Source organism: Camelina sativa, chromosome 18 (genome assembly GCF_030686135.1).
Source record: "Camelina sativa cultivar CO46 ecotype springtype chromosome 18, ASM3068613v1".
NCBI classification, from domain to species: domain Eukaryota; kingdom Viridiplantae; phylum Streptophyta; class Magnoliopsida; order Brassicales; family Brassicaceae; genus Camelina; species Camelina sativa.
The window spans coordinates 11,846,400-11,858,411 of record NC_141897.1 but is presented as its reverse complement, the minus strand read 5'-3'; the positions used below and the strand labels follow the sequence as shown (position 1 = coordinate 11,858,411).

The 12,012-nt window shown below is 31.9% G+C and overlaps 2 protein-coding genes across 3 annotated transcripts; one reads left to right on the top strand and one right to left on the bottom strand.

Annotated features, from left to right (window-relative positions):
* Positions 1 to 1,328: 1,328 nt before the first annotated feature.
* LOC104760842 (nuclear transport factor 2-like) lies at positions 1,329 to 4,602 on the bottom strand. 2 transcript variants are annotated; one of them, XM_010483815.2, is made up of 10 exons: positions 4,223 to 4,602; positions 3,841 to 3,930; positions 3,579 to 3,716; positions 3,069 to 3,375; positions 2,735 to 2,970; positions 2,406 to 2,625; positions 2,163 to 2,290; positions 1,980 to 2,045; positions 1,793 to 1,856; positions 1,329 to 1,706 (listed from the first exon to the last, which is right to left on the bottom strand). In XM_010483815.2, exons 2-10 carry the CDS (start codon positions 3,892 to 3,894, stop codon positions 1,552 to 1,554), a joined length of 1,368 nt encoding a protein of 455 aa, XP_010482117.1. In that variant the 5' UTR covers positions 3,895 to 3,930; positions 4,223 to 4,602; the 3' UTR covers positions 1,329 to 1,551. The 2 variants fall into 2 exon arrangements, with proteins under 2 accessions (XP_010482117.1, XP_010482118.1); XM_010483816.3 differs by having other exon boundaries at positions 4,270 to 4,407.
* A 4,597-nt stretch (positions 4,603 to 9,199) lies between these two features.
* LOC104760841 (cyclin-C1-1) lies at positions 9,200 to 11,479 on the top strand. The gene is made up of 9 exons (XM_010483814.2): positions 9,200 to 9,361; positions 9,481 to 9,587; positions 9,700 to 9,739; positions 9,868 to 9,912; positions 10,147 to 10,265; positions 10,403 to 10,514; positions 10,785 to 10,835; positions 10,933 to 11,080; positions 11,182 to 11,479. The coding sequence occupies exons 1-9, from the start codon at positions 9,330 to 9,332 to the stop codon at positions 11,284 to 11,286; spliced, it is 759 nt and encodes a 252-aa protein (XP_010482116.2). The 5' UTR covers positions 9,200 to 9,329; the 3' UTR covers positions 11,287 to 11,479.
* The last annotated feature ends 533 nt before the right edge of the window (positions 11,480 to 12,012 follow it).

The following is a 12,012-nucleotide window of genomic DNA, read 5'->3' as shown; positions in this document are numbered from 1 at the left end:
GAGCAAAAAAAGGACATGTCAGCTCCATCAACTAGCAAAGAACACAAACCGTTGGCGCAAGATAGTTTTTAGCTTAAAATTCACCTTATTAGCTAGACTGTAAACAAAATTTGAATTGGCGCAAGATAGTGTACAAAATGGTGGAAGTCGATTCCAATTATTTAGCATGCAAGTCGACAATCTCCAAACCTTAAAACACAACAAATTCAAGCACCAGTACAATTAATTCTACATCAGCAAACATCAGGGGTGGAAGATCGCTTGAGGTTATGAGAGAAGCGATGTTATCATGACAAGATTGACAAAGTTTCTTAGCTAAGAGTTATTTCTTAGTTTAATACACATTTTTGATTTTTTTTTTTTTTTTCCTTTTAACCCTAAGAAACTTTCTAAAAAACTGCCGTTGTAGATGCCCTAGAGAGAGGGTTGACCTTAAAGTTACAGACCCAAGTCGTCTTGTAAACAGACGCACAACTGATTGGAAGACCCCAATCCGGATTTATGGCGGTGGGGAGTTTTTTTTCCTGTTCATGCTACTTGACCTTAACGACAGTGTATTTAATGGTCCGATTTTGACCAAATTCATAGAACTCATTTTTTAGTTCGTGCTACTTACTCCATTTTATGTCAATTGAAATGCGTCGTGCAATTATTCTTCTTGCTTTTGATCGAGATCGCATCCATTCAATAGTCTATCTTGATTCATCAACGGATCGTGACTCGGTCTCAAATTAATCTTAGGGAAGCACAATCAAACGTTTTACCCTGATCATCCCAACTCCGACCAGGACTTGGCCACTTCAATAATCCCATTTAATCATGGGTAAGTCTCTAAAAGTTCAGATTTATATTGGCCAAAGATCCTCTTCGATTTAATCTTGATCATCACCCGTTGATATATAGTAGTAGCCTATGGTACACCCTGGTAAAGTCCATGGTTCATCCTGAAACTGGGTGGAGTCTGAAGAGACTTATCCAACCTTGCACCAGTATATTATGTGCTATGTGTTTAAAGGGTTCAGCGAATCTTGCCATTTCACCAAATTTCTCTTTTTGTTTTTTGCTACTTTAATGTATTCCAAGAATGAGTATTTTTTGTTTATTTACAAATAGTTGACCAACAGAGAAGTCCCGAATAAAAACACTATATGACAAGAGCGTACTAAAGAATATAAAGTTTTGTCGTCGGGGACGCAAACAGTCTTTAAGTCTGGTCAAAGAAGGATCAGTCCGTATAAAAATATTACATGTTCCCAACACGCACACGCTTTTGGTACCACACGTTCAGAATCGGATGGAAGAAAAAAAAGCCTTTGAACATATTAAAGTCTAGAAACCTTCACATGATATTAGTAGATAGTCGCATTTATAACGTCTTACAAAATAAGCCTTCCCCCTTCATACCCCGACAAATATTTTTCTTTTTTTCTAATTATAATACCCGAGAGACAACAACATATCATTCATCTTTTTTATCTACCAAGTCTGTCCTTTTACTACCGTTCCAAGAATCATTTATATCCGGTTTACCATAAAAGAGCCCAATCCGGTTTAGTATGAGTTGATGCTGGCGACGTACTCATTGCCTCTACGGTTAAAAGACCTTCCTCCTCCTCCACCTCCCCTCCTGTAATCGTAGCCATATCCATAATCTCCTCTTCCTCGCACTGCCACGTTTCTGTTTCCGTATCCATTTCCTCTGTGACCTGTTTACTCAAGCAAACAAACAAAAAAATCATCCTCCTCTTCTTTACATTACCATATCAATGTTTTGCTACCTAGACCAACTCACCTCTTGATGTGGATAGCTTCTCCTCCACAAAAGCTCTCTGTCCACCAATTCTCACAGGTGAAGCCTGCATCATTAAGATGATTTCATATATACATCAATTTAAGGTTAAGACACCTGACGCTGATATTGGTTTTCTATTATGCTAAAACAAGAATGTGAAAATTATATTACAGGTTAGAATATGTACCTCTATTGCTCTCTGAGCAGCATCTGCCTCCTCAAACTCAACAAAACCATACGGATAACCAAGTCCCTGCCAGTCATACAGTAAACTATCATTCTTTTAAGAAAAAAAACTCTATGTAAGATTAGTGTTTCATTATCCCCGGGAGAAAGCTTCCAATACTTTAAGTTAATTGGTCAATCTTACCCTTTGGCTTATAACTTGAATTCCACCATTGGTAATAGCTCCAAATTGCTTGAATTCAGCCTCAAGCATGTCAATGGTTGCATTTGCAGGAAGATGTCTCACATAAATAGATGTACCCTCAGCTACCACTAATGAAAAGACAAAAAAAAAAAAAAAGAATAAAACCATGTAATGAACAGATAAGAGAAAATAGACGAAGAAATAACTGAAAACTTGAGGTTCAGCTATTCTGTGAACTCCTACCTTCCTGATTGTGCCCATTGTCAGCAGCATCAACAAACTCAGAAACTGTATCAGATTCTATCACTTGAGAAGGATCTAAAAATGCTTGTTGTCCTTGGTCGTTGAGTATCTGGCCTGTAGAAGGATCTGAAAGCGCTTGATGTTCTTGGTCTTTCTGTATCTGCTTCGGAGACAATGAAGAGACAGCTGAAACACCAGATCTAGTCTTCGTTACCTTCAACTGTTATGAAAGTCATCAATTATCAATAGAAAACTCCAGAAGTGACATAATAAGCCCTAAAATAAGATGTAACTAGGTTGAGTATGAATCCTCTTGGGTGACTACTTACCACAGAGGCATACGATTTCTTGGGAACATTTTCGAGTCCATCATCTGGGTCATAACATTTCAGTGACTCGTCTGCAACTTTTTTGCAAGTTTTCTCAACCTCTGGAACGACTTCATTGACAATCTCAGGAGGTACTGGAACATTATCCTTAGCATTCTCATTATTCAAGGGTTTAAACACTTCCGTACAAACAGGATTCGCTGAAACACGTGCAGCTTGCTCAGAGCCCTTATTGCCTGTAGGAGCTTAAGTTTAAGAAAAGGATTGCAATATACTGTGCATTGGAAGAAGTTCAAAAAAGAAGTGATGGATAATGAGTGTAATTTTAACTTACCATTGATAAGACTAGGTCTTGTAGAGTCCTTCCCAGAAACAACTTGCTCATCTATGGCCTCTGGAACATTATTCTTAGCATCGTCATTGACAAATCTGAAGATGTCATTGAGAACAAAGAACCCATTTTCTTGCGGAGCAAGGAAGAAAGTCTGGGTGAATTTCCTCCTCAATGTCTCGTTTTGAGTGAAGTATCCAGTAACGACAAGGAGGAAACCCCCACTGTGAGACTCTTGGGTATCATAACTGGTAATCTCAGCGGAACTGAAATTTCCACAAGTCAGTGACTTAAGCTCCTCACTTATACCCTGCTCAAAGAATAAGCATCAACTGAGACCAACTTAAAGAGAATTACTTTAAACCGCATCCAGTTTCAACCAACCAATTGACACTCCAGCCCCCAACCCCATGTTTGTTTACACGAGTAAATGGACTAATCCTAACACAATGATAAAAAAAAAGAATAGTCTCATTCAACCAAACCCCAACTAAAACTACTGACAACATTTACCTCCAAGGTAAAGAAATCGCGCATAACTCCATCCTGTCCAACACGCCCAACCTTACTAATCTCTTGATAGAAGCGGTGAAGATGCTCAGGCATGTTATACATAATGTGGTAGTACTGACTGACAAACGCTTTCCCAACCTACATTTACCAAAACACAAAAAAAAAAAAAAAAAAAAAAAAAAAAAACACTTAACAACACAAAAATAGATATGAACCAAACTTGTGAAAAAGAAAGAAGAAAACCCCATAAATTGAGACATACAGTAAGTGAATCAATAACAGGTTTAGGTGCAGCAGCAGCAGCAGAAGAATCCATAGTATCTCTATCACAAACCTCCACAGCAACAAACACCTGTGGATTCATTAAACAACAACAAAACTCACAGAATCAAATCTAATCACAGAACAACCCAAAACTCCTTAAAATCACAGACTAATTTCTCAATCATTTCGTTAGACGAAACCTCACGAAACTTACACACACTTCGACATAACGAACTAAGAAACAACAACAACAAACAGCAAAATCTACTTTCACATTGCGCTTCCAACACTACGAAATTTTACTGTAGATCACACATTCGGCGAAATCGGTCACATCAACATCAACGAGAAAACGAAAATTGTCAGAGACGACGATTCACCTGAAATTAGAGTAAGAGTGAAGAAGAGAGTGAGAGAAAGAAGTTACAGTAGCGAAACAGAGCTCCGATTTTGTAGGTCTGGGGGACCTCGAGAGCAATGGCGGGACCTAGGGTTTGATCGCGAGGACGAGAGGGCCAAGTGTACGGAAAAAAAAAAAAAAAGAAAAAGGCAACGGAAGAGGACTTTGTGGGGACTTGAGGAGGCTGTTTATATAGACGGAAAGAGACTCTGGGGGGGGGGGGGGGTGTGGTGGTCATGGACTCTTTTTTTGGACCGACACGTGTCAAGATTAAGGTCTCTTGCACTTCCTTCCACTCCACTACTAACTTCAGATTATTTACTGATGAGTAAAATTTGATTATTGTAAAGATTTATAAACTTGATTAATTGGAGTAGTAGATGTTATAATATAGTGCACACGTCCGCATGTTTATTCAGAATCCGAGTATAATGTATTTTTATGTTGTTGATTCAATCATTGGTTTCATATTAAAAAAAGATGGCACACACTTGGTGGTACTCTCAACATGTGAAACGTGAATCGGAAAGTCCTTTTGAGGTCATTGATTTTTTTTTTTTTTTTTTTTTGTTTACTAGTTCTTATAAATTAAAAGAAAATATATATATATATATCTAAACTTTAAATAAATTTAGACAATCCAAAGGAAAGAAAGTATTGCCGAGGAAATAACATATTCAACCACTTCAAAATCTATGTATGGATGTAGGCATGTAGCATTTGCAGCTTTTCAAGTTCATCTTCTTTGGTGAATTTTAACACTTAAAACTCCAAATTTTATTTCGTGTTCAATTATTCGAGAAACATTGAACCTGTTATATTTATGATACACTACACTCCATGAACCTTTGTATTTACAGTTACAAAAATATATTTTTTTTACGTTTAAAAATTTGTATTTATATCTAAAAAGATTTACATTAAAAAATCCGCTAATTAACTTAAAATGTGAGTCTTTTGACTTTTCTTTTAACTTTGAAAGAAAGAAGATACATTATATTTTTCTTTTTTTATATATTATGAAAACTATTCACTTTTTTTTGGTCATTCTTCATCAAAAATATATTTTATTTATTGTGCGTTTAATATTTTGTTAATTTATGAATCATATAAGAACTAAATTTGCCATTATTACATTACGAATAGAAAGTTTGTGTGAAAAAAGCAAAAAAAAAAAAACCCAACCTTTTTCCATATTCCACTATCAGTTAAAAAAATATATATCAAGAAAACTTGAATAAAATGACTATGACAAAAATATTACAACACGAAGTAGATGAATAATAAATTTTAGCAAAATGTTTTAACTAATACACATTTGATGAATAACATAAGGTTGAAAATAAATCACAACAAGTTTTCCCCCATTTATATATGCATTGGACGACGATGTCCATATCATAATCATATATATAAAAGTAATGTTTCACTCTCTCTTTATTGGTTCATTTAGCATTTAAGTTTTTTTTAAATTAATAATTATTTTAAATTAAATAAAAATGTAATAATGTACATTAATCTATACTTTAAATCCACATTTTACTACTAAATTGTAATTGAAATTACATTAATTATGAATTGACTATTTTATTTGACCATTCATTTCATTCCAACACACTATAAATTATAATTGTAACTCCTCTAATTAAATTATATTAGGAATATAACTTTCAACCCTTGTAATCTTATAAATAATCATTCTCACATTATCATCCACCATATCTAGAATCCTAAATATTTTCTTTGTTTTGTTTATGCTCTTGCATGAGTTCAAAACTCATAGTAAGAATGTGATTATATAATTTGTACAATTTTATTTCTTTGTTTTTATGTATTTCTTCCTTTTTTCTTTGTATTCTTATTATTTTAAATTTTCAATTACATATGTATAATAAATTATTTTAGAAATGTAACTTCCATCCCTTGAAATCTTATAAATAACCATTCTCACATCATCATCCACCATATCTAATATTCTAAATATTATTTGTTTTGTTTATGTTCTTGCATGGGTTCAAAACTCATGGTAAGAGTGTGATTATATACTTTTATAGATTTCTCTTATATTTTGTTCAAATTTATTTCTTAGTTTTTAGGTATTTCTTCCTTCTTTATTTGTCTTCTTATATTTTTTATTTACAATTACATATGTATTATAAATTTTTGGTGGCTGTAAAAAACAATTATTCACTCTCTCCTTGGTCCATTTAGCATATAATTTCTAAAAAATAATATTTATTTTAATTAAGTAAAAATATAATTATGTACATTAATCTATACTTTAAATTCACACTTTACTACTAAATTGTAACTGAAATTACATAAATATGAATTGACTATTTTTTCATTCATTTTCATTCAAACACACTATAAATTATAAATGTAACTCCTCTAGTTAAATTATTTTAGAAATGTAACTTTCATCCCTTGAAATCTTATAAATAACCATTCTCACATCATCATCCACCATATCTCAAATTCTAAATATTTTCTTTGTTTTGTTTATGTTCTTGCATGGGTTGAAAACTCATAGTAAGAATGTGATTATATAATTTGTACAATTTTATTTATTTGTTTTTATGTATTTCTTCCTTCCTTCTTTGTCTTCTTATTATTTTTATTTTTCAAGTACATATGTATAATAAATTATTTTATAAATGTATCTTCCATCCCTTGAAATCCTTTTAATAACCATTCTCACATCATCATCCACCATATCTCAAATTCTAAATTTCTTTTTTTTTGTTTTGTTTATGTTATTGCATGAGTTCATAACTCATGATAAGAGTGTGATTATATATTTTGTTAGATTTATCTTATTTTGTTCAAATATTTTTTTTATGTATTTCTTCCTTCCTTCTTTGTCTGCTGATTATTTTTTAATTTTTAATTACAGATGTATAATAAAATTTTGGTGGCTGTAAAAAAAATATAGATGCAGATTCAACAATACTAAATTTCGATCAAAGCCCAATGAGGGAATGAAGCTAAAAAAATCATCTTCATTCATGTATATTTATTTTATTTTTGAAAGTATGCAATGTTTTAACAAAATAAACTATTATAATCCAATTATTAAATAAAAATTTTAACACTCTCTTACCTCCAAAAAATTTGTAATCATTATATTTAGTTCTTTTGATCCAAAATATAATTGTATAAATATCATTATAATGTTTATTTAATTCAAAATTTGTAATTTAATGATTTTCTATATAAAACACAATTTGATATTCCATTTCCAAAATTTTACTATAAAGTTTAAATCGTTAGAATTTTACCTAGCAATAAGGTGAATATAAAAAAAATTAAAAAATAAATTAATATTTGGGATGTTTTTATTGCATTTCATATGATTTTATAGAAAATATATTTAATTCTCCCTATAGAATAATTTTTGAATTTAATTATTAAATGTTTTAGGTAGATTTTGAATATCATAGTAAATTTATATTTTTATCATTAACAATAGTTCTTAAATAAGTGGTATATTTTGATATTGTATGATTTGAATTAATAAAGTGTATTATTGACATTTACAAAATTTGTTTGTTATATATGTATTTTAGGGAGAATTTTAAAAATACATCATTTTCAATCTCATTTTTCAGAAATACCATTTTAAAAAAGTTTATTAAAAAATCTTCTCATAAAATTCTAATAGTTTTATGATTATTACATTAAATAAAATGAATTAACATAACTAATATAACAAGGTGCACATATGCATGAGACAATATCTAGTCATCATACGTGATTAACTTCTATTGACTGAGAAAATCTAATTTATTTAACCTAACTATAGTTAATCTAATATTAATTCAGAATCCGAGTAGAATGTATTTTTTATATCTAAATTGTTGATTCAACCACTTCAATTCTATGTATGGATGTAGGCATGTAGCGTTTGCAGCTTTCCAAGTTTATCTTCTTTCTTGAATTTTGACATTTAAACTTCCGTGTTCAATTATTCGACAAACTTTGAACCTGTTATGATACACTACACTCCATGAAAATTTGTATTCAAAGTTACAAAATACTTTTTTTTTACGTTTAGAAATTTGTATTTTTGTATATATATATATATATATATATATATATATATATATATATAAAGGGTTACATTAAAAAATCCGCAAATTAACTTAAAACGTGACTCTTCTGATTTTTTTTTGGAAGAAAAAGATACGTTATATATTGTTTTTATTATAAAAATTATGAAACTAATCACGTTTTTGGTCAATGTTCATTAAAACATATATTTTATTTATTCTGCGCTTAATATTTTGTTAATTTATGAGTCATATAAGAACTAATTTTGTCACTAATATATCAAGAACAAAAAGTTTGTTTAAAAAAAGCAAAAAAAAAGAAATCAACCCTTTTCCATATTCCAATATCAGTTTTTTTAAAAAATATATTAACAAAAGTTGAGTAAATGATTATGACAAATATAGATATACTAAGTAGATGAATAATACAGTACATTTTAGAAAAATGTTTTAACTAATACAGTACATTTTAGAAAAATGTTTTAACTAATACACATTTGACGAATAACATAGTTAATTACATAGTAACATAGGGTTAAAAATGAATCATAAGACATTCTCCCCCATTTATGTATATATGCATTAGACGACGATGTCCATATATCATCACCAATTCATAATATGTGATTAACTTCCACTGACTAAGAAATCTCATTTATTTAACCAAGTTAATCTTTTTTTTTCTTTTCCAAAATATATAATATAAACAACTCATGAGAGAAACATAATGTATGAGATTTTCAAGACGACTTCGTATTTCTATTGGTTGCGAGTTGACTATTAAACGATGAGTCAATGTAATGACATGTTCTGCTGACTTCTGAGGAATATATATAACTATTGGGCTGAGAATGGGCTGATAATGGACCGAACATCTTAAAAATGTAAGTTTTCAAATAAAAGCAACGATTTGATAGATCATGAGACGACCACCAAACCAAAAAAAGATTTGACAGATAACAGAAAAAATGTTCAACTTATAGGCAAAAAAAAGCTTCTCCTCCTTACCAAAATCTCGACGGTCTACCGGAAAAAATGGCTGCTAATTTCTGGAATTCATCTCACTAGTAATCATTCTTTTCAACTTAACCCATCAATATTCACTTCTTCTTCTTCTTCTTCTCCTTCTAGCAACTTTTTAATTTCAATTTCTGGATTTTTTTTTTCTTTGGTTTGAACGAAGCAGTAAACAGCTTTTGGATCCAGAAGAAGTCGATGTAGTTCACGATCTTGATAAAGAACGTGGTATCTCAGTTGATGATTTCAAGCTCATCAAGTTCCATATGTCTAATCGTACGAAATCTTCTACTTTTTTCTCACTCGCAAATTAATTTGTTTGACTCTGTTAACTGGTTTGAATAATTTTTAAAAGTTGAGTTTTATATATGTCTGTTTGTTGTTTCAGATATAATGAAATTGGCTCAACACATTAAAGTGAGGCAAAGGTTGGTTTTTTGCAATTTGGGGATCCAATTTTTGCTAAATCGGAGATTTTATTTGTTTTCATTACTTTGTTTTTGGTTCAGTAGTAGTAACCTGGAATTTAATTTGAATCTTTGCGCTACTTATGTAGGGTTGTGGCTACTGCAATTACGTATATGAGGCGGGTTTATATCAGGTATGCAATGTATAATTTGTATATCTTGTGATTGTGAGGTATTCAATGAGTTAAATTCTTCTTATTTGCCAATAACTACTTGTTGTCAGTTCTTGTTTAGTATTCAAAAGCATAGGCATTTCAATGTCTCAGTTTGTTGCACCTCTGTCATCAAATTCAAACACCATAAGGTGTTCAACCTAAAGTTTTCAGTTTTAGCCACTAATATCTTCTATTGACATTGTGTTTTCTCAGAAAGAGTATGGTAGAGTTTGAGCCTCGTCTTGTGGCTCTTACTTGCTTGTACTTGGCTTCTAAAGCTGAAGAAAGCATTGTCCAGGCCAGGAATCTTGTTTTTTACATCAAAAGATTGTGTAATATCTTCTTCTACTGTGTTTTTTTTTTCTTTTTGATGTTTTCGACTTTTTTACTGTTGCTTAAATTACATGAGAATCCCCTTCAACATGCGTTTTTTTGACTTTTCGCCTACGGTTCTTATATGTCGTTGCAGATCCTGATGAGTACAAATATGAACTAAAAGATATATTAGGAATGGAGATGAAGGTCTTAGAAGCACTAGACTATTATCTGGTTGTGTTTCACCCTTACCTGTCATTATCTAAGTATGTATGCTTCACCTCTCTTAATTATCTGCTTTTCAGAATCCATACAATTTGCACATACAATCCTTACCTGTCATTGTCTGTAGTTGCCTTTAATGTTTTTGAGTTCATTATAACCAATGAAGTTTTTTGGACCAATTGTATTTTATATTCCTTGGTGAGAGTTTTGTGTGCCTTGATGGTATCTAAAACCTATATGTTTCCCTATTATGGAACTGAGAATTCATTTTAGTTAGAAGATCAACATAACTCATTCTTTTGATTTCTCAGGTATTTGCAAGATGCTGCAATAAACGATGTAAATATGAACCAGATTACATGGTAAAGTCCTTCTATATGCGAAATTTTGATTATTTCTTTAGATCTCTGACCTGAGTAAAAAACAATTAAAAAACTGAGGTTTGTTTTCGTGTTTCAGGGGAATTGTTAACGATACATATAAGATGGACCTCATACTTGTACACCCACCTTATCGCATAGCGCTAGCGTCCATATACATAGCAAGTGTCCACAGAGAGAAAGACATCACTGCATGGTTTGAAGATCTTCACGAGGACATGAACTTGGTGAGTCATTCTTCCAAGAAAAAACCCTACAAACATTTTGCATGGTTTGCTGTTTTTTTAGTAACATATAAAACCTTTACATGGGGGCAATTGGGTTGCAGGTAAAGAACATTGCCATGGAGATTCTAGACTTCTATGAAAACTACAGAACAATCACCGAGGAAAAAGTGAATTCTGCGTTCAGCAAATTGGCTTTGAAACCGTAGCAACCTAGGGGATTTACCTCCATCTCCAAGTTTTATCTCACAGAAAAAAAAGGATTATAGACTTTCACAATTGCCCATCTTAGCTTTGCGGCCAAACATGTAACATTGTTGGTTGTTAACTTGGTTACCAAACCTATTAATCTTAAAGTAAACATTATTGTTCATTGATCATCAAAATTGGTTTGTTTCACCATTTTGTGTTTCCTAATTTAAACCTAAACCTAAACCTCTCTTAGAAGCTAAAAAAAATAGGGGGAAAAAAGTAAATTGAAAAATGGTCAATTTCTCCAATAACCAAATTCAATGATTTAATTAAGAATATAGTATGTTATTTGAAAAAATTAGAAAAATAGGATTAAGGGTAGAAAGAATTACCATTTTAGTGTCTGATGATGGTGGTTGGTGATGGTGATGGCCGGCAGCCGACGACCAGAGGAGGTGATCGGAGGTCGGAGATGGCCGAAAGTGGTGCCGTCGGAGTTGGTGGTCACCGGAGTTGGCCGGAGTTGGTGGTCACCGGAGGTGGTGATCGCCGGAGTTGGCCGGAGGTGGTGGTTGCCGGAGGTAGTGAAAGAATATGATGGTGGTGGTGATGATGTTGGTAGAGATGGTGGCAAGGGTTAGGGTTGTAATTGTTATATAAAATACGCTTGATGTGGTAAGAGTAGTTAGTGGTTAAAATATAAAAAAAAATTGGTTATACACTGCAATTTCTCTTAAAAAACT